The sequence below is a fragment of the Bos mutus genome, chromosome 25 (assembly GCF_027580195.1).
Source record: "Bos mutus isolate GX-2022 chromosome 25, NWIPB_WYAK_1.1, whole genome shotgun sequence".
NCBI classification, from domain to species: Eukaryota; Metazoa; Chordata; class Mammalia; order Artiodactyla; family Bovidae; genus Bos; species Bos mutus.
In genome coordinates, this window is record NC_091641.1 from 41,386,670 (window position 1) to 41,413,425 (window position 26,756).

General features: G+C 62.8%; 5 protein-coding genes across 14 annotated transcripts; 2 read left to right on the top strand and 3 right to left on the bottom strand.

Moving 5' to 3' along the window:
- Window positions 1–965: 965 nt before the first annotated feature.
- CIAO3 (cytosolic iron-sulfur assembly component 3) lies at window positions 966–7,535 on the top strand. The gene is made up of 11 exons (XM_005886831.2): window positions 966–1,103; window positions 1,945–2,040; window positions 3,424–3,567; window positions 4,053–4,185; window positions 4,663–4,797; window positions 5,036–5,154; window positions 5,238–5,367; window positions 5,476–5,548; window positions 6,010–6,147; window positions 6,508–6,665; window positions 6,747–7,535. The coding sequence occupies exons 1-11, from the start codon at window positions 1,038–1,040 to the stop codon at window positions 6,983–6,985; spliced, it is 1,431 nt and encodes a 476-aa protein (XP_005886893.1). The 5' UTR covers window positions 966–1,037; the 3' UTR covers window positions 6,986–7,535.
- Window positions 7,536–7,550: 15 nt separating this feature from the next.
- HAGHL (hydroxyacylglutathione hydrolase like) lies at window positions 7,551–10,607 on the bottom strand. 4 transcript variants are annotated; one of them, XM_070363074.1, is made up of 9 exons: window positions 10,468–10,607; window positions 9,870–10,053; window positions 9,456–9,520; window positions 9,250–9,367; window positions 9,071–9,179; window positions 8,890–8,993; window positions 8,591–8,689; window positions 8,219–8,295; window positions 7,551–7,943 (listed from the first exon to the last, which is right to left on the bottom strand). In XM_070363074.1, exons 2-9 carry the CDS (start codon window positions 9,972–9,974, stop codon window positions 7,775–7,777), a joined length of 846 nt encoding a protein of 281 aa, XP_070219175.1. In that variant the 5' UTR covers window positions 9,975–10,053; window positions 10,468–10,607; the 3' UTR covers window positions 7,551–7,774. The 4 variants fall into 4 exon arrangements, with proteins under 4 accessions (XP_070219175.1, XP_070219173.1, XP_070219174.1 ...); XM_070363072.1 differs by having other exon boundaries at window positions 8,219–8,298; XM_070363073.1 differs by having other exon boundaries at window positions 8,591–8,692.
- Window positions 10,608–10,898: 291 nt separating this feature from the next.
- CCDC78 (coiled-coil domain containing 78) lies at window positions 10,899–15,035 on the top strand. Of its 6 annotated transcripts, none has more exons than XM_070363065.1 (14): window positions 10,899–11,276; window positions 11,479–11,598; window positions 11,677–11,763; window positions 11,941–12,093; window positions 12,197–12,280; window positions 12,378–12,445; window positions 12,564–12,642; window positions 12,728–12,853; window positions 13,080–13,267; window positions 13,398–13,539; window positions 13,661–13,704; window positions 14,312–14,378; window positions 14,452–14,552; window positions 14,645–15,022. In XM_070363065.1, exons 1-14 carry the CDS (start codon window positions 11,229–11,231, stop codon window positions 14,754–14,756), a joined length of 1,419 nt encoding a protein of 472 aa, XP_070219166.1. In that variant the 5' UTR covers window positions 10,899–11,228; the 3' UTR covers window positions 14,757–15,022. The 6 variants fall into 6 exon arrangements, with proteins under 6 accessions (XP_070219166.1, XP_070219165.1, XP_070219168.1 ...); XM_070363064.1 differs by having other exon boundaries at window positions 11,941–12,117; window positions 14,645–14,926; XM_070363067.1 differs by having other exon boundaries at window positions 11,941–12,117; window positions 14,456–14,552; window positions 14,645–14,926.
- Window positions 15,036–15,050: 15 nt separating this feature from the next.
- On the bottom strand, window positions 15,051–16,768 carry ANTKMT (adenine nucleotide translocase lysine methyltransferase). Of its 2 annotated transcripts, XM_070363075.1 has the most exons (5): window positions 16,227–16,752; window positions 15,911–16,015; window positions 15,678–15,818; window positions 15,434–15,484; window positions 15,051–15,306 (listed from the first exon to the last, which is right to left on the bottom strand). In XM_070363075.1, the coding sequence occupies exons 1-5, from the start codon at window positions 16,386–16,388 to the stop codon at window positions 15,085–15,087; spliced, it is 681 nt and encodes a 226-aa protein (XP_070219176.1). In that variant the 5' UTR covers window positions 16,389–16,752; the 3' UTR covers window positions 15,051–15,084. The 2 variants fall into 2 exon arrangements, with proteins under 2 accessions (XP_070219176.1, XP_070219177.1); XM_070363076.1 differs by lacking the exon at window positions 15,434–15,484 and having other exon boundaries at window positions 16,227–16,768.
- Window positions 16,769–18,928: 2,160 nt separating this feature from the next.
- METRN (meteorin, glial cell differentiation regulator) lies at window positions 18,929–21,751 on the bottom strand. Its single transcript, XM_070363070.1, has 4 exons — window positions 21,544–21,751; window positions 20,858–21,258; window positions 20,053–20,112; window positions 18,929–19,965 (listed from the first exon to the last, which is right to left on the bottom strand). The coding sequence occupies exons 1-4, from the start codon at window positions 21,639–21,641 to the stop codon at window positions 19,649–19,651; spliced, it is 876 nt and encodes a 291-aa protein (XP_070219171.1). The 5' UTR covers window positions 21,642–21,751; the 3' UTR covers window positions 18,929–19,648.
- Between the last annotated feature and the right edge of the window lie 5,005 nt (window positions 21,752–26,756).

The following is a 26,756-nucleotide window of genomic DNA, read 5'->3' on the forward strand; positions in this document are numbered from 1 at the left end:
TGGACTCCACACTTAATCCACAGGCAGGTGAAGAGTCAGCAGGTAGCGCCCACGTCAGGACAAGACACCTAGAGCGGAGGACGGGATGGGCTCCCAAAACGTGAGATCATGCCCAGGGGATAGTCTGGGGCTGACCCTGCCAGGGTACCTTCAGGGCTGGGCCCAAGTGGGGCCCTAGGATGCACCAGATTCGACCACTGGAGTTTTCTGGAAAGCCCCCATAAGAAGTGGTCATTAAATGTATATGACGGAGACGTCCCTGGTGGTCCAGTGGTTGAGAATCCACTTTCCCATGCAGCGGACATAGCTTCTATCCCTGGTCGGGGACTAACATGCCACACGCCACGGGGCAGCCAAGCCCAAGCCGCAGCTGCCGCCCCTGTGCTCCAGAGCCAGGACTCTGCAAGAAGGGATGCCCCTAGCGCCGAGCGCCGGAATGGAGACCCAGCGCAGCCAAAATGAAAATAATAATAATAATAAAGACTTTAAAAAAATATATAGGACCACTCAAGAATTGAGTCCAGCCAGCAGCGTTCTATCCGCGTTCCACAGAGAAAAGGGCTTTTCTCAGGCTGGTCTCCGGAATAACCGGGGGCGGGCTTGCCAACGCAGGGGACGCGGGTTCGATCCTCGGGTGGGGAAGATCCCCTGGGGGAGGAACTGGCAACCCACGCCAGTGTTCTTGCCTGGGAAACTCCATGGACAGAGCCCCCATGGGGTTGCAAAGGCGTCGGACACGACCACGTAATTGAGCACACACCCTCCCAGAGCTGCGGGGCCCTGCACCGGCCGGGGCTGAGACTGGGGGAGGCGAGCCCGGAGCCCCGAAAGAGGCGCGGCTCCTTCCCCGCGGCCCTCGCTGGCGCGGGGTGCAGAGGACCGGCCCGCCAGCAGGGGGCGCGCGCCCCCGGGAGCCCGGCCGCGGGGCCAGCCGCGCATGCGCACGCGGCGCTTTCCGGCAGTGTGGCGGAACTGCCTCGCTGTTTCGCGGCGTTTGGCGACGCCGTCCGGGCCGGGGCCGGCGGTAGTGTGGCGCCATGGCGTCGCCCTTCAGCGGGGCCCTGCAGCTGACGGACTTGGACGACTTCATCGCGCCGTCTCAGGTGGGCGGGCCGGGCGGCTGCTTCGCGCAAGGAGTCCTCTCCGCCGCGGTCTCCCCCGAGAGAGGGGCTCGGGATCGGGGGGCCTGTTGGGTCGCACAGCCCCGCGGTTTCCGGGTCCCCTTCCCAGGCGGCCACGACAACCAGCTCGGGGCCGGGAGGCCCCGCCGAACTTCCCTGGCCGGCTCCTCGCCCCGCCGCGAGGGCAAGGGGGGGCGTTCCGCTGCGGTCAGCGCTGTGGTCGGCGTAGGTGTCGACCTCCCGGGGGAGGAGACAGAGCGTGTCCCCAAGGGGACAGGCCAGCCGCACGTGAGGGCCGGCCTCCTCCCCTGCTGCCCCGCTTATCGGTTGCCGGCAGCCGCGCGGGACCAGGGCTCGGCAGAGGCGTGTCGGGGGGAGCGCGAGAGGCCGGACGGACCTCCTGCCAAGGCTTTCCGAGGCTGCTCGCTGGGAACGCGACGGCCCGCGAGCTTCCTCTTAGGCAGAGAGGAATTGGGGAGAAAGGAACCATCTTCCAGGAACTGGGCGAGGCAGAGCTTTTCTGCCGACCCTCGGCCTCCAATGAAACACTGGCCCTCCGTGCGGTGCCCCACCCGCCATTTACTGGCGGTGTCCGCGGACAGTTAGGTTGGCCACAGCGCCCGCACCTGCATCAGGTCAGCGACCTTATGCGCTCGACAGGCAGGGCAGTGTCTGAACGCGCGCGAGTAGGGTAAGCAGCCACAGTGCCAAGACTGCTTCTGCGGCAGGAAGGCCGGAATCAGGGCAGAGTTTTCGTTCCAGTCGGTGTTGGGGCCCCTCCGCCGCTGTGCGCTCAGGCGCTCTTCGGGTCTTTTACGGGTAGGACTGCATCAAGCCCATGAAGGTGGATAGGAGGCCTGGAAGCGGCGTGGCCAAGATCCACATCGAAGATGACGGGAGTTACTTCCAAGTCAGTCAGGTAAGTTCCAGCCCAGCTGCTCTGTCCAGTGACAGGTGCAGTGACCATGGCACCTTCCACGTGTCACCAGCCCTTTCTCAGGTGTGCACTGCAGAGGGCTCTTTGCAGAGGTGGCAGTTCCGGCATCCCTCTCTCTCAAGTTCTAATTGTGTAACATTTTTTAGTCCAGACCACTTGTTCTTAGTGAAACCTACTTCCTGTGTAATTGAGCAATGCCAAGACCCTGGTCCCACGGCGTTAAAGTTGACACCCCGACTGTCTGCCATTTGGGTCCGCGAGAACACCCATGCTGTCCCGAGGACTACAGGCACCACTGGGCGCACTGGCCCAGGGGTCCCCCCCAGCAGGCGAGGAGCCACAGGATGGCTCGCGGTGGGGCCAGACAGCAGGAGCCAGCGATTCCGGGGAAGGAGTCCATGTTTACTCAGCCCTGGAGGGTGACCTGGCAGCCCAGCTGGGGTCCCGCCCGAGCCCAGCAAGCATGGGAGGCGGGGTCCTTCATGGGGCCGGGGGCCCTGCTCCAGGGCAGCAGGGGTTGACCTGGAGGGAAGGCCAAAGCACATCAGTCCCTGTTGGCCTCGAGGCTGGCCGGGCCGGGAAAGCACCCTGAACTCAGACTGCCACTGTAGTGCAACGTGGGCCTCGTGAGTGGGCTGGGAGGGGGTCCCGGCTAGTCAGCCCCCAGTCACAGTTTGGGCCCCTGAAGCTTTCCCGGCCCTGACTCAGACCACTCCCGTGTGTGCAGAGGAAGCGAGGGCTCTGCTGGGCCCGTTTGCGGCTCAGAGCTGCCCAGCCGTCGGCCTGGAGGCCAGTGTGAACGCCCAGTCCTCGACTGTCTGGCTGAGTCTGGCGTCCTAACTGCCCCTTGCCTGCCTCGCCCACTCTTCTCTGTGCAGGTGTTGGGGGATACAGGCTCCCACCACCTCCTCCCTGTCCCTCTGTCCTTTCTCCTTTCATCTTCGCCCTTGCCTTTCTCTTCCTTCTCCTTTCAGAGCCTGGCCTTGAGCATTTTCCTGTCCCCACAGCACTTTCCTGTCCCCATAGGCACAGTCTGGGGACCAGTGATGAGTTGGCTGCTTCTTTGCACATTTAATGTTCATGTCCCTCCCCTAGTGGGCAGCAAGGCTCTTTAATACAATACGCCAGCCACGTTTGTACCCAAGTTAGCATGGTGCCTCTAGGAAAGTTTAGAACATATATATGTATTTCTGTACTAAATATTTACTTTCTAAAAACTTACGGCACATAAAGCCAGCCAACTACCACGCTGCTTGTCAGCGCTGTGAGCCAGAGAATGAAGCTCTCCCATGGGTCACGTCATCCTGAGCGCGCTGTGTCCTCGTGTGGAAGGGCCCTTGGGGTACTGGGTTCTCGTGCTTCCAGGATGGAGGGATGAAGAAGCTGGAGAAGGCCAAGATCTCGCTGGACGACTGCCTGGCGTGCAGTGGCTGTGTCACCTCAGCGGAGACTGTGCTTATCACTCAGCAGAGCCACGAGGAGCTGCGGAAGGTTCTAGGTGCCAATAAGGTGAGCAGTGGGCCGTCTTTACTAGTGTCGTTAAGGCAGCTCATCTGGTGCTACTTGTCCTGTGTCTCCTGGGGACTCCTGGCATTGAAGTGTTAACCCTAAACTTCGAGTTCTGTGTGTTTGCAATATTGACACGCCCTGATGTGGTCAGCGGAGAAGGCAATGGCAACCCACTTCAGTACTCTTGCCTGGAAAATCCCATGGACGGAGGGGCCTGGTGGGCTGCAGTCCATGGGGTTGCTAGGAGTCGGGTCGGACACGACTGAGCGACTTCACTTTCACTTTTCACTTTCATGCGTTGGAGGAGGAAATGGCAACCCACTCCAGTGTTCTTGCCTGGAGAATCCCAGGGACGGGGGAGCCTGGTGGGCTGCCGTCTATGGGGTCGCACAGAGTTGGACACGAATGAAGCGCCTTAGCAGCAGCAGCAGATGTGGTCAGGCTGTAAACCCCACAGAGCGAGCCGTGGGTCCCATGCTTTGCAGACGGCAGCACCTGATCAGCAGAAGCTGGTTGTCATCTCGGTCTCGCCCCAGTCCAGAGCGTCACTGGCTGTGAGGTTTCAGCTGAATCCTACGGACACCGCCAGGAAATTAACAGCATTCTTTAAAAAAATAGGTAGGTGCTGCAGCTCGGCGAGCTCCCGCATGGGCACGGGACTGAGGTGACACCTGGCTGTTACTGGACTTAAGTGCATCAGAAGCTCTGTTGGAGGTCAACTCAGCTTGAGCTTCTATTGTGATGATTGAGAGCAGGGCCTTTTAATAAAAAAAAAACCCTGAATTTTGATGTTGCACATCCCCGAGCCTGGAGTTCACCTATTCTTTACTTCGTTTTTAAATTATTACCACCAAGGCATGGTTCTCAGGCCTGAATTCGGCCCCTGGTCGGCCCCTGCACGCCGGGGGCAGGGCTGGGAGGGCATAGGGGGCCCAGTGCAGGCGGCTGTGCTGGCGTGTGTGGGGTGCGGCCTGGCACCTGCAGGCCAGACCTCAGAGGCAGGGCGCCGGGCGTCCACCACCGACGCGTCCCGTGACACCCGCCCACCCCGGGCGCAGCCGTCCTTCCAGGGGTGAGGTGGGTGCTCCCTCACAGGCGCACACTACGTGTTCGACACCGCCTTCTCAAGGAACTTCAGCCTCCTCGAGAGCCAGTGGGAGTTTGTGCGGCGGTTCCGAGGACAGGCCGACCCCGAGCAGGCCCTGCCCGTGCTGACTTCTGCCTGCCCAGGTGTGCGCCCGCGGCCGGTAGCTGGACGTGGTGAGGAGGGTGGGGGCTCTTCGGCAGGAGCCACCTGAGGGTTACCTGGAGCCACTTCAGTTCCTGAGGGGTGATCATGGGGACACCAGAGACACGTGTTGGCAAGAGCAGAGCAGAGGGCTCTTTGGTGGGACCCTAACCCCTTGCATGAGTCAACCACCCCCGGAAGTCACCTCACTGCCCTGCTCACACCCCGCATCGGCCTCAGGCTGGATCTGCTACGCGGAGAAGACCCACGGGAGCACCCTCCTCCCCCACATCAGCACGGCACGGTCCCCGCAGCAGGTCATGGGCTCCCTGGTCAAGGACTTCTTCGCCCAGCAGCAGGTAACGGGGACCCAGAGTGAGCCCCCCTGCGGTGCCCCCCATCAGCCCTGCACCGCCGCCTCACTGCCACACCCTGCACACAGCATCTGACCCCCGACAAGGTCTACCACGCGACAGTAATGCCCTGCTATGACAAAAAGCTGGAAGCCTCCAGACCCGACTTCTTCAGCCAGGAGCACCAGACACGCGACGTGGACTGTGTCATCACCACAGGTGCGGGCCCGGGCCAGCCAGCGCTGTGACTGGGAGCCGTGCGTCTGTAATGGTCTCTGTCGCTCCTGAGACTCAGCTGAAGCGTGTCTGTGCTGTGGTCTCCTGCAGGCGAAGTCTTCAAGCTGCTGGAAGAAGAAGGGGTCTCGCTGTCAGAGCTGGAGCCGGCTCCTCTGGACAGTCTGTACGTCATCACCGGCCCTGTTGGAGGAGCTGTAAGCTCACCCAGCACTGGGTGCTCTCCACCCGGGGGGTCTCGCAGGTCTGGGCAGGCGGCAGGAGGGGCCGTGGCCCTCAACGCAGGCACTGGCCTCCTCCCTTTTCTCTGGCCTGGCCTCCCTCGGCCCCTCGTGTGTCTCGGTGTCCAAGATGCTTGAGATCCCGAGGCAGCCTGTGGACAACTGGCTGATGGTCGTCAGAGCTGACCCTGACTTCACACAGGTCTGAGCTCCCCCAGGACAGGTGGTACGACGGAGGGGACAGTCCTTTGCCACACAAGCCTCTGCCCAACACACCCTCAAGGCCTTGGGCTCTGACTCATCTTGCGCTTAGAAAGCAAACACTCTCAAACCTGAGACAGAGGTTGCTGCAAGGCCTCGGTGGGCAGCAGCCCCAACACCACCTGAGGCCTGGCCTCTTCCCCAGGTGCAGCAGTGCCTCTGCCCAGGAGCCCACCAGCCATCAGGGCGGGGGCTCAGGGGGCTACCTGGAGCACGTGTTCCGGCATGCAGCCCAGGAGCTCTTCGGGATCCATGTCACTGAGGTCACCTACAGACCCCTGAGGTCAGTGGGGAGGGCCGGAGCCGGGCCCTGCACTCTGGCTCAGGTGATGGGACGAGCACTCCCGAGCCCTGGGTCTCCTCACGGTAGAGCTCAGTGTCCCTACCCACAGCACTGGGCTGCACGAGGGCGGGACGGAGCTCCTGGCACACACTGTGTCCTGATGTGAGCCCCCACTCCAGGGAGGGTGGGCTGGGGCTCGTCTGACCTTGGGAAGGCGGGGTTCCCATTCTACAGACCAGGAACCTGAGGCTGGGACTGCCTGCCCCACTGGTGGGAAGGAGCTTCTTCCCCTCCCCCCTCACCGCCCCCACCGGGAGTGAGCCTGGTATGCTGTGTGGACAGCCAGGTCTGTGCCCTCAGGAACAAGGACCTCCAGGAGGTGATTCTGGAGAGGGAGGGCCAAGTCCTGCTGCACTTTGCCGCAGCTTACGGCTTCCGCAACATCCAGAACCTGGTGCAGAAGCTCAAGCGCGGGCGCTGCCCCTACCACTACGTGGAGGTCATGGCCTGCCCGGCAGGTAGCTATGGGCAGGGGGCCCCCGGGACCCTGTGCGCCGGCCGGCATTCTCTGTGACCACGCCTGCCCCCCTCTGCCACAGGGTGCCTCAATGGCGGGGGACAGCTCAAGGCCCCTGACATGCCCGGCAAGGAGCTCCTGCAGCAGGTCGAGAGGCTATATGGCCTGGTCAGGACAGAAGCACCGGAGGACGCACCCGGGGTCCAGGAGCTGTATGAGCGCTGGCTGCAGGGTGCAGGCTCGGAGCGGGCTGGCCGCCTGCTGCACACCAGCTACCACGCTGTGGAGAAGGCTGGCTCTGGACTCAGTATCAGGTGGTAGAGGCCTCACGGGTCCAGCCAGTCCACTGCCACCAACACCAGGACTCCTGAGAAGGTGGGGGGTCTCCAGCAGGGCAGCTGCCCGAGACCCCGAGGGGCGCCCCCAAATGCTGCAGGGACACTGGGACCCTCGGAGCAATGGGACTCAGGATCGCTCTCACCTGGGCTCCCCCTGGGTGTGCGGGAGGGGGTCTCAGCTCGTCCCGTGGGAGGGCTCCTCACCCTCCATCTCTAGAGTCCCCCCAAACTGCTGTGGGGTGGTGGTGACAGGCTGGACCTGCCCGGCTGGTGAGGTCACAGCAGAGCCTGGGGAACCTACCACACTGGGCAGCCGAGGACACTGGCTGGACACAGGCAGCCAGCCCATGACCCCACCTGGGGTGGGGTGCCCCTCCACCGACACCAGGTGTCTGATGGAGCTGTGATGCCTGGGGCCGGAGAACCTGCCTCCCGGGGGCTGAGTCCTGTGTCCACAGCTGGACCCCTACTGGCTGGGGCTGGGGCGGGGCACGTCCCTGAGCTCATCTCTAGTAAAAACAGCTTCTTTTCAAGAGTGTCTGTCTGCGTCGAGAAAAAGGCCTTTCAAAGCTTTATTTGAAGTTCAGGAGCCCTGCACACCCCACTGCACTGTGTGCAAACACCCCTGTCTCACTGTGGCCCGGAGTGGGGCCGGGTGTCCAACCCCAGAAGTGCCAGAGCACCCACCCTCCGGGGCCGGGCAGGACTGAGGATGGCCAGGCCCTCCTATGGGTCGAGGGAGGATGGCCGTGTGGCCTGGCCCATGTAGAGCTCACTTCTGCCGGGGTGTGCTCAGGAGCCCCCACTGCAGCGCAAGGAGAGCCCGGGCCTGTGGCTGCAGCGGCTCAGCCGCCCTCTCGAAGCTCGCTCGCTCCCTGCAGAGCACATCTAGGACGTCGGATGGGGCCACCTTCCCTGTGAACTTGCGCACAGACTCCTCTCTGTGGGGAGAGGGGGCACTGTGGGGTTCAAGGGGACCCACGGGGTGAACCAGACGTGGTGGTAGAGACAGCCCAGGGACCGGCCCCCTGCCACCTGATGTCCAAATAAGTGCAGGGGAGACCCAGAGCACAAGTCAGCCCCGTGCCAGCCTGCTGTGCAGCGAGGTGCCTGGGGAGGACACAGGTCCCCAAGACGCACTGGCTCAGGCCCTGCCCCATGCTCCCCAGCCCCCCTCACCCATACGCGAGGGCCCAGCATGCTGGCTGGTACTCACGCCACCCTCAGGAAGGGGTTGTAAAGGAGTTCTTCGCCCAGGGTTGCCGGCACCGTGGGCACATCGTCCTCATCCCTCTGCTGGAACAAGCACAGACCCCAGTCACCGCCTTGTCTGGCAGCCCCAGGCAGCTTGGCTCCGTCACCTGCAGCCTGGGGGTTTGAGCCTAGGCCCTGAAGGTGGGCACTCGAGGGCCAGTCTGCAGGTGGCCCAGAGCCTAGGATAGGTGAATGCCCCAGCCAAGCCAGGCCTGGTCTCCCAGACCAGTAGTCATGGCTGACACCCCACCCATACACACACACTCAGTGCTGTCCTGGCCCCAGCCCGCCCCACCCTCCAACCTTGCCACCGAGAGTGGAGGAGTGGCCACACCTTGGCCCACGACAGCTTGGCCTTCACATGGTCGTTGTAAGGCTCCACTTTCTGTGCAAACTCGAGGTTGCCCAGTGTGTGCTCGTGACCACAGAACACCTTCTGGAGAGACGAGGTGCTTGGGTGCACAGCACTGCCATGGGCAGAGATGCTCCCCACCCCCTCGCCGGTCCACTTCTTGCCACAGCTGGCAAGAAGGCAGTCATCCTGAACCCTGGCATAGGCAGGTGCAGTGCGTGCTGCTTATATGGGAAGCCGGGCCCCCACAGCCATGAGAGGGCAAGGGGCAGACTGCTCACTGTCTCAGGGGGCAGGGTGCCCAGGGTCTCCACCAAGCTCTGGTACATCTGCTGAACTGTGCCCTCCAGGCGTGAGCCGCAGCCGGCCACGGACAGTGCATCCCCTGGGGAGTTGGGTGGGTCAGAGAGAGTGGAATGGGGCACGGGGAGGTGGGGCAGGTGGGTACAGGGCAGCCAGTACCCGAGAACACGGCGGGAGGGTCCGGACATTCCTCTTCCCACAGGAAGTAGCTCATGTGGCCCAAGGTGTGGCCGGGCGTCAGGAGGCAGCGCACGTGGATGGCCCCAAACTGTGGCAGAGGAGCAGGTGAGGAGGTTGGGCCCAGGCTCTCTCCCCGTCCCTCCCAGGCGAGCGCTCACCCGCAGCTCCTCGCCATGTGCCAGCCTGCGCGTCAGCGCACAGATGCGCTCGTCCGCACCCAACACCACCAGACCAGGCAGCAGCCTCGCCAGTTCCGCGTTGCCACGAGCGTGGTCCCTGAGGATGGGTGAGAGCGGAATCACGTGGGCTTGGGGCTGGGTTGGAGTGAACCCGCCTGCCTCAGCCCTGCCCCTACAGCACTCACCAGTGGTGATGGGTTGTCAGCACAGTGGTCAGTGATACCCTCTCCCGGCCCACGATCTCCAGCAGCTGAAAGGGATGGGAGTTAGGGACATGCAGACGGCCCAGGTGGCTGCCTGCATTGGGGCACCAGGCCTGGGTGCACAGTGTCCCAGGCATGGGATGGTGCTAGGGGCAGTGGAGACCCAGCAGACAATTAGTGAGCACCCACTGTGTACAAAACAGGCACCAGGTGAAAAAGTCCAGAGATGGCTCTAACCTCAGAGGAGACCCAAATCAAGAAACCCTAAACTCCAAATAACCAGAGACCAGAAAATAGGGGAGGGTCTGCCCCCAGCAGTGTTGTCCAGAGCCTCTAGAGGGGCCTAAGGTGCCTGGGCCCACAGCAGTGCCCCCGCTGCCTCAAACCTGCCCTCACCCTTTTGGGCACGGCCACGTCCACGGCCACAGCTTCCCGCGTGCGCTCCTCGATGACCAGGTACATGTAGTTGTCCTCAAGCACAGGGATGACTTTGACCTTCATGGCCGCAGAGCTCAGCCGCACCGCACCTCCTGAGCCCCTTCCTCAGCGTGGGGCTGCCCTCTCCAGACCCTAGGCAGGGCTGTGCACGGGAGGGGTCAGTTCCACACACACGCCAGAAAGGAGCCCCGCTGCTGCTCCCGGACTGTCCCGAGGCCCGTCTGGAAGGCCAAGCTCCAGGCTCCAGATGACCTGCAGCTGCGAGGACCAGTCCCTCGCCGAGACGCCTCCCGCCGCAGGCTCCGCCCCCACGCCAGAAGCCCCGCCTATACAACCACGCCCTCTTCCGGTCCCGCCCCCAGTAGGACCGCTGCCCGAGTAGGCCCCGCCTGCTTCCCAGGCCCCGCCCCCCACGCCCTCCCGGCGCAGCGCAACCCCGGGCCCGCCCCTCTCCGGACCCTGCCCCTCTGCGGATCCGGCCCTCAGCGCGGCTCCTCAGGCCCCAGCCCCAGACACCCTCCCGGCCCGGCCACCCACTTCCCGAAGGTCCTCTCACCTCTGTGGGTTGCGCCAGCCGGTCGCGCGGACTCCCTGAAGGACAGCCGGACAGAGGCGGACCTCGGGCGCCAATCCCGGGGCCTGGACGGAGCGCGCCACTCTCGCCGCCGCCGCCAACGGCCCGGGCCCGAGGGGCCCGCCCGCGGGGCCGGCCCGGAGCCTGCGCGCCGCGGGACCCGAGCCCGGCGCAGGGAGCACGCGTGCGCGGAGGGAGCGCGCGCACTCGTCCGGCCTTTCGCGCCCGGAGCTCTGGCGCCTACTCCGCGAAGCCCTCCTGGCACCGCGCTGAGCCAGTCTTCCCGAGTCCCCCGGCCCCGGGTTGGGACGTCTTCGGTCGGGCTGGGAGTGTAGGGAGGCTCCCGTTTGTTCGCCTGCTCGTCCCGGCGCTCAGCCTGGGGGCCTAATGAGTGTGGAACACACATGATAAGGCAAAGCGCGCTGCCTGAGGATAACAGTGACAGGGGCGGCCGCTCGGCTCCCTGTGCGCTGTCCCACACCTCCCCAGCCTGGGCCTTCTGCGCACTCCTGATTCCATTCTCGCCCCTGAGACATGCTGGGGTGACCGTCTGAATTTCCCAGATAATGAAAAGGAAGCCGGAAAGGTGTCACCAACCACTGTTCTGCTTGCCCTCGTGGGCGGGGCACCGAGAGTCTCCTGGGAGCGACAGAGGCCTTGGCAACACAAGCCACGGTGTTGCAGTAACAGGCCGGTAGTCGAGGCGACACCGGGCTCGGGGCAGCCTGCAGTCCCTTCTGTGTATGGAGCACGTGGCAGCCCCAGTGCCCCCTCCTCGGGCCACTGAGAATGTGAGTCCTCCCAGGACGCTGCTGCTTTTGGGGGTGTCCCCTGTTCCCTCACAGGCCAGGAGGGGTGTATGTACTCAGGAACTGGGCCTGATCCTGGCCACTGGAGAGCCTGCCCCAGCTCTGCCAGGCTGGGTGTGCGAGGGTGGAGGCCACAGCCCGGGCTTGAGACGAACCTTGGGGTTGAGTGGTGGTGCCTCCCTAGGTTCTGCCACGGGCCGAGGCCTGGCTGCCAGGAGTCCCTGGGGGTGCCCCAGCCTGGGCCACCAACCTTGGGACAGAGCTTCCCTCAGACCTAGAGCTGAGTGAGGAGCAGCGGCTGCAGGTGGGTGTGGGGCTTCTGGGTGCTGGCAGGAGGGAGGGCATCCCCAGGGCCTCACAGACTCACCCTGACCAACCCCAGGTCTGCAAGGAGCTGGTTGACCTGCAGATCAAAAACCAGCGCCTGCAGGAGCAGCACGATGCTGAAATCTTTGAGCTGAAGAGTGAGGTGGGCACTGATGTGTGCCCAGGTGTGGCATCCCAAGGGCATGTGGGGGGGTGCAGGTATGCCCCGAGTGACTATGTACACTTGCACAGTGTCTGTACACACTCACACACCCCACCTGTCCTGTGTGTGCCGCGTCCCTGTGGATGCCCAGATGGACAATGACCTGGTCTCACGCAGGTCCTGTGGCTGGAGAGCCGCATGCTGGAGCTGGAGCTGCAGGGAGTGCAGGCGGCCCCAGCAGAGGCTGATCCAAGGCACCACCCGGCCCCGGCACAGGAGCTCGGGCACAAGCCCGGGGGGCAGGGACACTCCTACCGTCACAGACTCCAGGTCACCGGGAGTGCACAGCGGGAGGTGGGGGCAGGGGCTGCCTGGGTGGAAACTAAGCGGGTCCAGGGAGGAACAGTGAGGCCTAAACAGCTGTTCTGTGCAGGCACAGTCCGCAGACTTCCTGACCCCAGAGAACAAGCAACAGGAGCTGGGGGATGGCACAGGTGTGCAGCCACCCAGCCTGAAGGTCTGTCAGGGTTTCTCCCAGCCTGGGGTGGAGGTGGGGCGGAACAGGGGACCTGGGGCTTGGGCTTTCATCCAGCCAGCCATCCTGTGCTCCACAGCTGCCAGCAGAGGCAAAGCGGGTGCAGGAGCAGCACGGGGCTCAGCAGAAGGCCCTGGAGACGTGTGTGTGAGTGGTTGCCTCCCTCATCTGGGACTGGAGGGCCCAGCGAGCGAGGGGGCTGTTCTCAAGGGGAAGAGGGGGTTATCCTTCCTGGGCCCGGCTGAGCCTCACACTTTGTCCACAGGGCAGCCCTGGGCCGGCAGCTGCAGGGAGCCTGGGAGGAGGCCAGGACAGCTGGGCAGCGACTGGCTGCACAAGCCGTGGTGAGGCCCAGCCCTACCTGCTTTGCAATCTGGCTCTGCAAAGTCCAGCTGTGGGACACAGACTCAGGGCCTCCTCCACCCCCAGGTGTTGTCTTCCTGCCGGGGCCAGCTCCACCAGGCTGAGGCAGAGAACGCCCAGCTGCAGCTGCAACTCAAGAAGCTGAACGAAGCGTATGCCATCCGACTGCAGCACTGCGCCCAAACCGTGGCCGTGAGCACCGAGGGGTGGCCTCGTACTGGGTGGGAGGCCTCTGGGTCCTGGGGAGCCTGAGCCTGGCCTGACCGCGATCAACCACCTCTGAGACTCCTGACCTTGTTAGAGAGACTTCAGGCCTACCCAGCACACTATCCTCAGACCAGCTCTAGGGCGGGAGTTAAGAGGGAGATTGGATCCGACCAAGCCCCGCCCTTCCCGGTCCTGGCCCCGCCTCCTCCAGGGATACGCAGATGGCGCAGGCCCGAAGCCCACAGCCGCAGCCCTTCGGACATTCCTGGAGACCACTCTGGAGGACATTAGGGCAGCTCATCACAGCCGTGAGCAGCAGCTAGCCCGGGCTGCCCGCTTCTACCGCAAGTGCCTGGCAGATCTGAGCCGGAGGCATGAGGAGCTGCTGACCGCCCACAGGTGGGCCCCTCCCTGAGACTGGCACCTGGGGGTGGATGGCCCCTCCCTGAGGCGGGCATCGGGGGGCAGACGGCCCTGTGAGACCCGGTGTGGGGCTTAGTGTGCAGCAAATGCTGGTGAACCCTTTCAGAGCCCAGGGGACCCCCAGGGCTGCCTTTGGTGCGGCTCCCTCGGATGTGGCGCTGCTGCCCCTGAGCACAGTCACCGAATCCAGCCACCAGACGGAGGACCAGGCCAGGCTGGAGAAGGAGCTCCAGAAGCTCAAGGCCCAGGTGACCCCTCCCTGCTGCCCCCTAACCCACCCCAGGACCCCTTCCAGGCTCAGCCAAGCCCAAACCCCCAGGCCTTGGAGCAGACTGCCCTGTTTAGCAACCCCTGCTCTTGTTCCCACAGAAGGGATCCAGTGAAGTCTCCCAGGGGGGCACAGTAGAGCCACAGTGAGTACCTAGTGTGGGTGCTGGGGGGACCCATTTATTCTGGAAGCTAACTACAGGGGCAGTGTTCTGGTTGCTGCAGCAAATAAAGTGATCTAGCTGTGACTTCCAGTCTCGGCCTGCTTAGGAGACACTATCTCAGAAAACCAAGCGCCTGGAGTGAGGAGGGGTCCTGACAGGAGAGGGGCTAACCTTGAATGGGAGGGTCAGGGAGACGCCCCAAGGAATGGACATCTCACCTGAGACTCAGGACCCCAGCTGTAGACCACTGGGGGTGTGGACAGAAGAGGGCCCGACCCAGGACAAGGCAGGAGCAGCTGCCTGGTTACTTTCACAGCCTTTGTGCTTTCATGTTCCCAACATGAAGCCTCCTTACTGACACTGCAGTCACTGTCCAAGCTGGCCCGGTGGCTCAGCTTTCTGAGTGGCCAGTGGGGCCCCCACCCCCACCCCTGCCATACAGAGCTGGCGCCAAGACTCAGGCAGGGCCATCCCAAACTTGCTGCCAGGAGGAACCTCAAGGACCGCAGGGCCCTGACTTGAGCAGGGTTGTTGATCAGCACTTGGGTCAATGCCAGCTCTCATGCCCACCTCTCTGCCTCCCCTCAAGGGGCCTGGAAGCTGCGTCCTGGGCCCAGATCCGCCAGAATCTACAGGAGTTCGCCCGTGGCACCCAGGTAGTGAGCAGAGCCTGGCCCGAGGCCCCTCCTCACAATGAGCCTAGCTCATGGCTTGTGTCCCCCACGCCAGGCAGAGCTGGAGCGGGAGCGGGCACAGCTGCTGGTCCGCGCCACGATGGCAGAGGAGCAGCTTTCTGAGCTACAGGAGTATGTGGACCAGCACCTGGGAAGGTGGGCCTGGGATTCGGGGACCTCGGTTCCAGGCACTGGCAGCAGGGCTTGTCCACAACTAGGCAGGTGACTAACCTGGTTTCTCTGAGCAGGTACAAGCAGGAGATCCTGAGGCTGAGAAAGCTGGTGGGTACAGGGGACCCCTGGAAAGTGGGGGCCATACCTTCAGACAAGCCCCAGCACCCAAGGACCTGCAACCACTAACTGGTCAACAGGCAAACCTGGAGGAGAGCTCTTCATAGTCAGCCAGCATGGCGCTCTCCCCACAGCACCCCCTAGATGACTTCACCCAGCCCTCCAGCCAACAAGAAGCAGGGTGGGGTCTTCCCTTGTGGTCCAGTGGCTAAGTCTCCACACTCCCAATGCAGGGCACCCTGGTTCAATGCCTGATCAAGGAACTAGATCCCACATGCCACAACTAAGAGTTCTCAAAACATCCCACTGCTGCAACTAAGACCCAGCATAACCAAATAAATATTAAAAAAAAAAAAGAGAGAATCAGGGTGGAGCCCAGAGTCTTTAATGCCTGCAGTCAGCCATTCTGAGAATTGGGGGTTCCAAGTACGGAGGCAGAACTGGGCCCTGGCACAGCCTGCCCAGCGGGCCCACCTCTGTGGATGTCATAGGCCCAGACTCGGTCCAGGCCCTCACCTACCACAGCCACAGGCTGCCAGGTGGGGAGGGGGAAGCGCCCAGACACCACGCGGGCTCCTGCAGGCAACTCTGCCTGCAGCTTGTCCTCCAGCAATGGGAGCTGTGGGAGAGAGGGGAGGGTGGCGTGGGCCAGGGGGACATGGCTCCCCCTAGCAGCTCCTCCAGGTCCAGTGCCTACACTGGGGATGGCCTGGGCGTCCCATGAAGTCAGCAAACCCCAGACCTACCACACTAGGAGCCAGGAACACAGACACATTATGGCAGTCCCTCAGGCTCACCTGCAGGAAGAGGAAGTCACCCCAGCTGGGAAAGAGGTTTGGTGGGCATGGAGTCACCACAGCTTCCAAGGCCCAGCCCCAGCCTGCCAGGTGGTAAGAGGAACCCGGCGCTGTCAGCAGAGCGGCCATGCCAGAACTGGAAGCATGGAGATCAGGCGTGGGGTCTGAGGGGATCCAGGGCTCCCTAGGTTACCTTCCAGAGGTCCTCACGGTGGTAGCGGACACTGCCAGCACAGCCTGCCCTCCAGGCACGCAGCCGCGCCAGTCCCACCAGCCAGGGGTTCAGCTCGTAGCCCACAGCGGGGCGGAGGCCGCACCTGTGGGCAGCCAGCACCTGTGGGCCCAGAGAGTCAGGACCAAGAGACGCGGAGGCGCGCTCACAGAAAAGGTTATAGCAAAGATGTCCCCAACACACACAGTCCTTACAATCCTGCCGTCCCCAGAGCCCAGGTCCACTGTCTTCCCAGGACGGCCTCGCAGCAACGACAACACGTGCTCCACCTGCCTGGCACTCGCGCCGACATACGGCACCTGGACGCGGAAGACGGGGCTGTGAGGGTGGGGCCCGCCTCCCAGGCCTCCTCTCTGGGCGAGGGCTGTCAGGTCCCACTTGAAGCGAGCTCCACCCCACAGCCCCGCCGGCCCGGCGCAGCAGCACCCTCCGCCTCACACCTGCGCTCAGCGACCCGCCCCAGCCCAGCCCACCCGGCCGGCGCTGGCCCGCCGCACCCCGGCCCCGCACCTGCAGGCGCAGCGGCACGCGGCGGAAGCCGGGCTGCAGCAGCAGCGCCCACACGGCGTAGACGGCCAGGCCCGAGCCCGCCGCCACCTGCAGCAGCTCCAACGGGCCCGGCCGCCGCTCGCGCAGCTCCGTCAGCGCCTCGGCCGGGTCGTCCTGCTCCATGGCTGCGGGGCACTGGCTTAGGGGCGTCCCGCCGCAGGGACCCTCCCCGGCTCAGGCCCAAGATCCGGGTCGCCGACGCCGGAAGGGGCGGGGCGATGGCTGCTCCAAGACGCCGGAAGCGGTCGGTCCGTTCGCGTCCCGTTTCCCCCGGGTCCCGGGCCCGTGTCGCGGGTTCCGGGGCGACCCTCAGGGGTTCTGGCCACACAGCACGCCGCGCGTAGCGCGCGTCCCTCAGTCGCGGACTGTTGCCGCAGACTCCAGTGCCGCGCGTCCCAGAGCGGGGGCCGCCCGCGGGAGGCAGTGCCGGGCCCCGGGGACTGGCGGCGGAGGCCCGTGCGGCCTGGGAAGGGCTCGCGCGGCTGAGGCGGCGACCAGCACACCCCGATCGCCCGCCGAGCCCAGGAGCAGTCTCGGGGGGCCCGGGCCCTCCCACGGCTGAAGGCAAAGAGCCCGGGTGCGCGGGAAACGCCGGGTTCTGCAGGGGCGGGGCGGGGGGTTGGTCTCGGCTGAGGGCCCGGCGAGGGGGTTGACAAGGAGAATTCAGCAGAACGGAGAAGACAGATGGCTGTCTCAGCGCGACGGGAGGGGAGGCGAATACGAGGGGCTGGACCCTCTGGCAACTGGCCCAGCCATGGGGGTGGGAGGAAGAGCCCCAGGAACTGGGGAGACCACCTCCCTTCTCCAGGAAGCATCACACACACAAAGAAAGATGGAGTTCCCAGAAGTGCCCTGGCAGAACTTGGGAACGGGAGAGGGAACTGGCAGGACAGAGCCAGGACCCCCTCCTGAGGCCAGAAGGCCTTGAGTGGTAGAAACTTGTCTGCACACAGGCTCCTCCTCCATCCATGGCCCGTCAGTAGGCCCAGCGGGGACGGACGCTGCTTCAGGCAACGTGGACCTGCCGGATACCACTGTCCGCAGCGCCCCCCCTCCCAAGTGCAGACTGCTTCACACTGGGGCCCCGCTGCCACCAGCGTGGAAGACAGGTATCCTTGTGCCCTGCTCCCGAGACCTGAGTACTGAAGAGGAGGAGGGCTGCTCCCACCTCCAACCAAGAATCTCCTGCCTCCTTCCTGGCTCCCACTGCCCCTCCCCAGAAAGGGAGGACGTGCACTGGGCTTACACAGCATCCCATTCTTGCCTCTTTAGTTCCTCAAATTATTCCTGGTGCCTGGCACAGCACCTGACACCTAGAAGAAACTCAATAAAAGCTGGTCAAGTGAATGACAGCGCCTACCCAGACTCCCCCATGAGCACATTCACAAGTCCTTCACTTTCACACCTGCATCTGCCCCTCACCTTTGGGCACCGGTGCACACCTCTGTAAGTACACGCACCCAGCGGTGCCCCAAAGGCATCTGCTCCCATAGCCCCAGCCCACATGCTCACCCACACCTTTCCCTTTGGCCACTTCCTGGAGAGCAGGCATGAAGCTCCTGGCCCAAGCATTTCTGGTGCCTCCCAGAGCACCCTGGGGCTCCTTTGGTCCTGTTGCCACACCCACTCCTGCTCTTTCTGCTCCTCCTGAACTGGTTGCAAAGCTAACACTTAATCTGGAGGAGGATGTGTGCATCAGAGGTGCTTCATCAGAGGCACTTCCTGGGGCAGGTGGGTAGAGGCCAGTGTCCAGCCGAGGGCCCACCCCAAGGCAGCTGCCCTACATTTTTATGACAGATGGTCCCAGAGACAATCCACAGTGACCACTGGGTGTGGCCGTAGGCCTCTCTCCAAAGAAGAGGAGAGCTGGCCAGAGCATCATGCCAAGAGCCAAGGGTAAGGCACCCCTCAGGTCCCGAGGGGAAGCTCTCCTTGGCCAGGGCCTTTGCAGACAGAGAGGAGGAGGGGGCAGGAGAGCATACTCCACTCCTTCTTCTCTGGTTTTTACTGAGATACTCCCTGTTGGTGGGGGAGGGAAACAAGTATACAAGGGTCTGGTCGAGGAGCGAGGTCCATGGGAGATCCAAATGTGGGGTCATCAGCATGTTGGTGGTATTAAAGGCAGGAGGCTGGCCTCGCTCGGGATGTACTCGGAGGGGAGGTCTGGGGCCTGAGCCCCGAGCAATCTGGGGTTGCCAGTCTGAGTCTGGGGGAGCAAGAGGCTCCGCAAGGAGCCTTAAGAACAGCAGAGGTGGGAGGAACCCAGGGGCGCTTGCCCTCCAGGGTGGCTGTACTCCCCCTCACAGTTCTCAGCAGTCCCCGCAGCCACGGCCCGTCTGAGTGAAGAAGTATGTCCCCCCAGCACTGTAGCCTTAGACAGTCTGTCCCATGGGAACTCCAGAGCAGCCACTGGGCGTGGCCACACGAGGCACCTACACCAGCTGAGTCTGGCAGCAGGCGCCCCGAGGAACCTTGCTCCCTTCCTGCCGGCAGGATGGCAGGGCTGCTTCTCCAGTGAGGACTGTAAGGAAAGTTGTTTCTGGGGCTCAGCCCAGGAATCTCCCCTGATATGAGCTATGGGACTGGGTCAGCAGAGCCAGCTCGTTCCAGCTTCCGAAGTCCCCCATGCACAGCCTCCCACCCCCTTCTCTTCCCCCCACCCCCTGCCTGGCACTGGGGCCTTTCAGCCTCAGGGCCTTCAGCATGGTCCAGAGCGTGTGGTCCAAGGCAACGACAATTAGGCCACTGGGGAGAGGTGGTGGAAACGGTCCTTAAGAGACCCCATTGTGTACCCCCCACCCACTGGAAATGGGCAACAAATAGGACCCCTGCAGGAGAGACCCCACAGCTGTGGGGGGAACACATCGGAGGGGCCTGGGGACAGAAGCCCATTCTTCCCCATGGGTGGGGTGGGGCCAGGGTGACCGCTGGGCTTGCGGCACACCACTTGGGGAAGTCGGCAGGTTGCCAAACCGCAGCCCTTTCCCTCAGGGTGGGAAGTGGGGTTGCCTGCCTGCCCACCTGAAACCTTGGGGGTTATGGCCCCTTTTCATTCCCACTCTGGTGGTAGAAGCACCTGGCATTGGGGCAGCAGACCAAGGGTCACATGAGAGGGGGTTCCTGCGTGCACCCCCAGCAGCAGCCCCTCGCCCGGGCATGGGCTGTGTGGCCGCGGTCTTGGGCTCTCTGAAGCGGGAGCTGTGTGTCCCGAGGCTGTGGGAGGACAGAATGGAGTGAGGCGGCCGGGGCTGGGGACCATATGCACACTGGCTCATCCATTCAGCGCTCTTATTGGTCATCGCTGTTACCTCAAAAGCAGGTGACGCTGTAATGCCGTCTGCAGGCCACCCCCCACCCTCCCCAGCACCCTGCTCCCAGGCCTGTCAGTCCAGCACCACCTCGCAGGGGTGCAGGTGGTCAGCGTGGGCAGCCGCATAGGCACGGCTGAATTCCTGGAGGCGGGGAGCGCAGCCCAGCCAGGCCTCACCAAAGCGGTTCCAGCCCATGAAGAGGAAGGTGCCAGGGCCGGGGCGCACGCCACAGTGCAGTGGGGTGCGAATGGAGGCCTGCCCCTGGCCCCCAGGGTCCCCCACCCGGAAAACCGGCAGCGTCTGGCGGAGGACACGGGCAGCTGCCACGGTGATGACAGACTCCTGTAGCTCTGCGTCGTGGGCAACTCCGAGGATGGTTCCGTAGATCACTGTGGGGACACGTGTTGGCCAGTGACCTCAGGGGAAGACAGGCCCCTGGCTCCTCCCCACCACCCGCCCTGCAGCGGGGCACTCACCAAAGTCACTGGTGCACACGGCCAGGAGGAGCTCGGCATCACTGCAGGGTCTGCAGGCAGCTGACATGCAGGGCAGGTCAGGAGTGGAGCCCTGAGCCCTCCCCCAGCTGGACACTCCTGTGTCCAGGGCAAGGGCAAGCTCCCAGACCCCCCTCAGGGCCTGATGGCACCTGTGGTCTCAGATAACTTGTGTGCACACTCTGAAGACACCCTGCACTTGTAACACTAAAGGTTTGTGCGTGTGTGATGCACACACAGCCATGGGCCAGCACGCAGGCACAGGGCCCACAGGCCTGGAGCTGCAGGGCCAGGTGCCCGCCCGTCTCCCATGCAGTACCAGCAGGCAGTAACTCCCTGTCTCCCAGAGCTGCTTCCTGGGACCCAAAGACACCAGCCCAGCCCATGGGGCAGGAGGTTATGATGGGTTCGGGGGTCAGGGGACAGAGCAGACACCCCCGCCATCCCCCGTGGGGTCAGGCTCCGACCTCCAGGAGAGCAAAGAGCTGGGCCTGGTGCCCTGCGGGGAGGCGGGGCTGCGTCTCCATGGTGACAGGCTCACAGTGGACTTCTGTTATACTGGGCTAGGGGAGGGGAGGGAGGTCACCGCCGGGCCAGGGAGCCCTGGACAGCTATGGCCGTCATCCCCTCCCCCAGCCCTTCAGGACCGGGTGGCCCTGCCTGGTCTCACCTTCCAGGATTCTGCCCCCCGCCCCTCCCCACCTGCCCTGCCTGTGACAGGCCGCCTCCGTTTCTCCCCCGGTGCGATGGGGAGGACAGTCAGGTCTCCACCCAGACCCGCACTCACCATCCGCTCCAAGGCTGCGGGCCTGCGGGGGCAGCTCCGGACGCCCGTCCTCCCGCAGCTGGAAGCGGAAGGAGGCCAAGCGGCGGCTGAGGTCGGGATGTGGGGTGGCCTGCAGGAAGAGGGCCCGGCGCTCGCGAGGACCCCAGCGCGCGCACCGGGCCCCGGCCGGGCCCTGGCCCTCGGCCAGCAGCAACTCTAGCCCGCCGCCCGTCCGCTCCACGAAGACTTGGGCGCCTGCGAAGGGCCGCGTCGGCCGCAGGCAGACGATGCCCGGCTGCGCGCTGGGCTCAGAGCCGCCAAGGGTGAGGCGCAGCGCCCCGGCCGGGTACAGCCACTCGATCTTGCCGTCCGCACAGGCCAGGGCGAGCTGTCCCACGCTGCCGGGCTCCTGGGTCAGGCCGCTGTGGACGGACAGGCGGCTCTGAGACGGGCGGCCGGCGTCCCCACCCGGTCAGCCCGTTCCCCCTGCACCCCGTCCCCGCAAGCACCAAGAGCCGCGTCCACTTGGTGGAGAACGAAATTGAGGCCCGGGGTTCAGAGTCTGGGAGACGAAGGTGGCAAAGGCAAGGGTTCGGCGCCGGGACGGAGCGCCCGAAAGGGCGGGCGACACATCTCCCAGCCCCCGCCTAAGAGGCTCACACAGCTCCGAGGGGTTGGCCCGTGGGGGCTTCCAGTGGGGCTCGTACCTGCCCCTCCAGCTGCAGCGGTCCTCCGAGTAGCCGGCGCGAGCGGCCGCGGCCAAGAGGCAGAAGCAAAGTGCGCAGAGCAGCGCAGGGGTCGGCATGGCGCGGGGGACGCGCGGGGGCGCGGCGGGAGCAGCCGGGGCCTTGGCCCCGGCCCCCGCACAGCCCCGACCGCCCGCGCCGCCGGCCACGCACCGGGTCGGAGCCGGGAGCGGCTTAGGCAGTGGGCGGGCCGGACAGCCAATCGCGCCGCGGGCCCCGAACTTTCCACCAATTGCAGCGGCGCTCTCGGGGTGGGCGGTTCGCCAGGGGCCCGGGAGGCGCCGGGGAGGGGGCTCCGCGGACTGGGAGTTCTGCGTCACCTCCTCAAGGTCCCCCTACTCCCCGCCCGCCTTCAGCCTCGCCCTGCACGCCGTCCTGCTCGGCCCCTGTCCTCCAGGCCTTCGGCGGCAGTGATGCCCACTGGAACATCTGGGGTAGGGGGGCTTCATCTGGGGGGCTCTCTCTAAGAGTGGTTCCTGGGCCTGCGTCCCCCATCTCTCACCAGCCTGGCCCTGGTGACTCCCCACATGCCAGGTGGGTAACCCCAGGATGCGGGCTCAGGCTCGGTGAAGCAGCAGGAGCAAGAACAGCCCTAGCCCCCGGAGTCAGGCCCTGGTAGGTCGGGCCAAGCTAGAGCCGGGCCCACTCTTTTAGAGGAAACTCGCAGCCAGTGTCACTGTGGAGGCCAGGGCAGGAGGAGAGGCGGCGTGGTGATCAGCTGGGGATTGCAGAGACGGCCAGACAAAAGGGAGGGACAGACAACCACGCCTGACGGTGTGGACCCAGCAGACAGGCCCCAAAGAGCCTGGTGAAAAGCCGGGGTCGGATTACAGAGCCCTTAGGCCCAAACCCAGGACTGCAGCCTCAGTACTGGACCGCTTGGGGTCCCTGAGAGCTTTGGCTGACAAAGACCCTCTGCCGTCTCTGGGTGTAAGGTCCCCCCGGCCCAGCCTCCTGCTGCCCTGGGCCAGAAGTCCACCCTGACAGATGAGGCAGACGGCGCCAATGGGAAGGCGGCATTGGAGCTGCTGCCAGACCGAGCAGACCACCGCCTCCTCTCAGGCCCCACAGCCCTTCCAGGTCAATGAAAAGCCAGGCACACACAGGGCTCAAGGGCTCAGTTGCCCCTGGCTCTAGGCAAGGCGGGTGGGAAAGTGAAAGTGTTAGCTCATGTCCGACTCTTTGTGACCCCATGGACTGTAGCCCACAAGGCTCCTCTGTCCATGGGATTCTCCAGGCAAGAATACTGGAATGGATTGCCACACCCTCCTCCAGGGAAGCTTCTCGACCCAGGGATGGAACCCAAGTCTCTTATGTCTCCTGAACTGGCAGGTGGTGGGTTCTTTACCACTAGCACCACCTGGGAAGCCTCTCAGTCACAAAATATGAGTCTACTCACATGAAGTACCTAAAACAGTCAAATTCATAGTGGAAAAGTAGAATGGAGGTTGCTTGGGGCAAGGCAATGGGGGATTGGTGCTTAATGGGGACAGGGTGTTCATCTGGGAGGAACAGAGTGTTCTGGGGGTGATGGTGGTGACAGCGGTTTGACACACACACTCGACACCCCAGTGCACTTGGAAATGGTGAAGATGCTAAGCTTTATATGTATTTTACCCAACTACGAATTTAGAAAGGGGAGCACAGGGCAAAAAAGATTTTCATGACCCAGATAACCATGATGGTGTGATCACTGACCTAGAGCCAGACATCCTGGAATGTGAAGTCAAGTGGGCATTAAGAAGCATCACTACGAACAAAGCTAGTGGAAGTGATGGAATTCCAGTTGAGCTATTTCAAATCCTAAAAGATGATGCTGTGAAAGTGCTGCAGTCAATATCCCAGCAAGTTTGGAAGACTCAGCAGTGGCCACAGGACTGGAAAAGGTCAGTTTTCATTCCAGTCCCAAAGAAGGGCAATGCCAAAGAATGCTCAAACTACCACACAACTGCACTCGTCTCACACGCTAGTAAAGTAATGCTCAAAATTCTCCAAGCCAGGCTTCAGCAATACGTAACTATGAACTTCCAGATGTTCAGACTGGATTTAGAAAAGGCAGAAGAACCAGAGATCAAATTGCCAGCATTCATTGAGTATGTCAAAGCCTTTGACTGTGTGGATCACAACAAACTGGAAAATTCTTAAAGAGATGGGAACACCAGACAATCTTACTTGCCTCCTGAGAAATCTGTATGCAGGTCAAGAAACAACAGAACTGGACATGGAACAACAGACTGGTTCCAAATTGGGAAAGGAGCATGTCAAGGCTGTATATTGTCACCCTGCTTATTTAACTTATATGCAGAGTACATCATGGGAAATGCCAGGCTGGATGAAGCACAAGCTGGAATCAAGATTGCTGGGAGAAATATCAATAACCTCAGATACACAGATGATACCACCCTTATGGCAGAAACTGAAGAAGAAATAAAGAGTCTCTTGGTGAAAGTGAAAGAGGAGAGTGAAAAAGTTGGCTTAAAGCTCAACATTCAAAAAACTAAGATCATGGCATCCGGTCCCATCACTTCATGGCAAATAGATGGGGAAACAATGGAAACAGTGACAGACTTTATTTTATTTTCTTGGGCTTCAAAATCACTGTAGATGGTGACTGCAGCCATGAAATTAAATGACGCTTGCTCCTTGGAAAAAAAGCTCCTTGGAATTAAAAAGCGGACATATTACTTTGCCATCAAAGGTCCGTCTAGTCAAGGCTATGGTTTTTCCAGTAGTCATGCATGGATGTGAGAGTTGGACTATAAAGAAAGCTGAGCGCAGAAGAATTGATGCTTTTGAACTGTAGTGTTGAAGACTCTTGAGAGTCCCTTGGACTGCAAGTGGATCCAACCAGTCCATCCTAAAGGAGATCAGTGCTGAATATTCACTGGAAGGGCTGATGCTGAAGCTGAAACTCCAATACTTTGGCCATCTGATGCGAAAAGCTGACTCCTTGGAAAAGACCCTGATGTTGGGAAAGATTGAGGGCAGGAGGAGAAGGGGACGACAGAGGATGAGATGGTTGGATGGCATCACCAAGTCGATGGACATGAGTTTGAATAAACTCTGGGAGTTGGTGATGGACAGGGAAGCCTGGTGTGCTGCAGTCCATGGGGTCGCAGAGAGTCGGACAGGACTGAGCGACTGAACTGAGCTGAGCAGAGGGTGTGCCACTGAGCACATAGAAGGCAAAGAAGTCTCCAGTGGGAGGAAGGGAGCAGGAATCCCGGTCGGTTGCCTTTGCTGAGACCTAGGTCCAGTTCTGGAGGGACTCCCAGGGCCCTGGACCGCCCTTGCCCAGGCTGGCGAAGCTGACAGCGGGCTTCAGGCGCCCTCCGGTGTCAGTGTGGGGAGTTGCTTCAGACCCTCCTTCCGCTGGCTGGGGGCCCTGGCTCCCCACCCTCCCCGTCGGCCCCCTCCCACCCCCTGAGAATGGGACAGTGTCCCTGGGTTCCTGGGAGGGGTTCCTAAAGAGTGAGCTGGTCTGGCAAGGCCCGGCCCTGAGGTGGCCCCCGGTAGCAGGCTTCCCCTTCCTTCTGCCTAGCTGGGTCTCCAAGGGCTGGGTGGTGGCGCTGTCACCTGTGCAAGAAGGCCCCGCAGGCTGCCTTTGCTCACAGCTCCTGGCCCTGCAGCCTGTGAGGGGTGCTTCTCTGAAGCGCCCAGTGCGGTTAGCCATCAGAGGTCTGCTGCCCACATCAAGAAGCCCAGAAGGCTGTGGGTGCAGAAGAAGACGTGCTCGGTAAATACCCAGAGAGTGAGTGTGTGGACGGACGAATGACACCCCAAATCTCAGGTAACTCCCCCAACGCTGTGTTCCATTGGAGGCTTTTGCATGTCCCCCTAGCTCCAGACCCTGCAGTGCCCTGACCCTCCAAAATGGGCCTTTCTCCACTTCCCACTCAAAGCCCAGGTCCTGGCTGGGGACGAGCAGATGGTGGAACCAGGAGCAGTCTCAGGTGGGCCATGCCCTCTGGCAAGGGGCAGCCACGCAGGGTGCAGGGCACAGGTGAGGAGCACACAAGATCGGGGTGGGGCTGGGCCGTCCAGGGCCTATGGGAGCCACACCAAGCCTACGCAGAGTCAGTGGGCATGGACGGATAGGAACAATGCCCCAGGTCTGGTTGGTGCCCAGGGCAAACCAGGAACAGGAAGCTGGCCAGTGGGAGGCAGGAACTGGCTTCAAGGGGTCGGCTAGCCAAGCTCCTGAGGAAATGGTGGGAAATCCCAGAGGGGTCAAGTTCCCCCAGCTGCCGAGACGTCTCATTTGGGCTCCCATTTCAGCAAAATTGAGAGGGAGAGACGTGGGCTGAGCAGAGGCCAGCTGAGCCTGTGGGCACCCAGACCCCCGCAGCCAGGACCCCCTGAAGGTGTGCTCCAGCTGACCTGGGGCAGGGCGCCGTCACCCTTGGAGGGGCTGGGGGCTGGAGACACCAAGATGGTTCCCACAACCGAGAGCCACGTGGTGCCAGGAAGCTGCCACCCAGTGGCACACTCCAGGGGTGCCCACCATCAACACTGGCCTGGAAGGCTCCTGGCCAGCCTGACCTAGGGAGACCCAGGGTGCTGGAGGGACCAGCCCTCCCAGAGACCCCATCAGGGAGACAGTCACATCTATCAGCTCTCGCGGGAAGCCTGAACAACCTCTGGTTCCCCTTCACCTGCACAGCGCCCCACCCCGTTCCCAGGTGGACTCTGGCCTGGCCCACCTATGAGCCTGTACCTTAGGAAACATGGCAATTTTCCTCCCTTGACGAGAAGTCCACTGACTCCCTCCCGCCGCCTCACATACACCTTGCATCTTCTCCAGGAGCCAAAAATGCAGCTGCAGATTGATTTGCAGCTGAGCTAAAAATAACCGCCAGGCTCCAGCCAGGGCCCGGGAAAATATCCCATTGCTAGGAGACAACGTTACTGGGAAACCGCCATTGCTAGGCAACAGGGTTGCTTGGTGACAGCTGGGCCCTGAGTCATACTCAGCCCTGGCCACTCCACCCCCCGCACCCCCTCCCCTGCTTTGGTGAGTCGGGCCTGGGTCCCAGGAGGAGGGAAGACAGGGAGCAAAAGCTGGAGGCAGCAGAGGCCTGCACCCACCGCCCGCCGCCTCCCACAGCTGCCAGGGCCGCCCCACGCTGCGAGGTTCTCACTTCCCTGGGCTCCCATTGGGCTTCAGAGTGCTG

Excerpts from the sequence above, each read along its gene's own strand:
- HAGHL (XM_070363071.1), bottom strand. The coding sequence starts at position 9,974 with ATGAAGGTCAAAGTCATCCCTGTGCTTGAGGACAACTACATGTACCTG. Across the intron at positions 9,368-9,455 it reads CTGACAACCCATCACCACTG|GGACCACGCTCGTGGCAACG; the intron begins GTGAGTGCTGTA and ends ACCCATCCTCAG. Across the intron at positions 9,180-9,249 it reads CACATGGCGAGGAGCTGCGG|TTTGGGGCCATCCACGTGCG; the intron begins GTGAGCGCTCGC and ends CCTCTGCCACAG.
- ANTKMT (XM_070363075.1), bottom strand. The coding sequence starts at position 16,388 with ATGGAGCAGGACGACCCGGCCGAGGCGCTGACGGAGCTGCGCGAGCGG. Across the intron at positions 16,016-16,226 it reads GCGTGCCGCTGCGCCTGCAG|GTGCCGTATGTCGGCGCGAG; the intron begins GTGCGGGGCCGG and ends TTCCGCGTCCAG. Across the intron at positions 15,307-15,433 it reads TGTTCCTGGCTCCTAGTGTG|CTCCCATTGCTGGAGGACAA; the intron begins GTAGGTCTGGGG and ends TCTCTCCCACAG.
- CIAO3 (XM_005886831.2), top strand. The coding sequence starts at position 1,038 with ATGGCGTCGCCCTTCAGCGGGGCCCTGCAGCTGACGGACTTGGACGAC. Across the intron at positions 2,041-3,423 it reads GTTACTTCCAAGTCAGTCAG|GATGGAGGGATGAAGAAGCT; the intron begins GTAAGTTCCAGC and ends TCGTGCTTCCAG. Across the intron at positions 5,155-5,237 it reads ACTTCTTCGCCCAGCAGCAG|CATCTGACCCCCGACAAGGT; the intron begins GTAACGGGGACC and ends CCCTGCACACAG.
- METRN (XM_070363070.1), bottom strand. The coding sequence starts at position 21,641 with ATGCCGACCCCTGCGCTGCTCTGCGCACTTTGCTTCTGCCTCTTGGCC. Across the intron at positions 21,259-21,543 it reads CGCTGCAGCTGGAGGGGCAG|CGGCCTGACCCAGGAGCCCG; the intron begins GTACGAGCCCCA and ends GTCCGTCCACAG. Across the intron at positions 20,113-20,857 it reads CCGCAGCCTTGGAGCGGATG|CTGCCTGCAGACCCTGCAGT; the intron begins GTGAGTGCGGGT and ends CCTGCATGTCAG.
- CCDC78 (XM_070363064.1), top strand. The coding sequence starts at position 11,229 with ATGGAGCACGTGGCAGCCCCAGTGCCCCCTCCTCGGGCCACTGAGAAT. Across the intron at positions 11,764-11,940 it reads TCTTTGAGCTGAAGAGTGAG|GTCCTGTGGCTGGAGAGCCG; the intron begins GTGGGCACTGAT and ends GGTCTCACGCAG. Across the intron at positions 12,118-12,196 it reads CCGGGAGTGCACAGCGGGAG|GCACAGTCCGCAGACTTCCT; the intron begins GTGGGGGCAGGG and ends TGTTCTGTGCAG.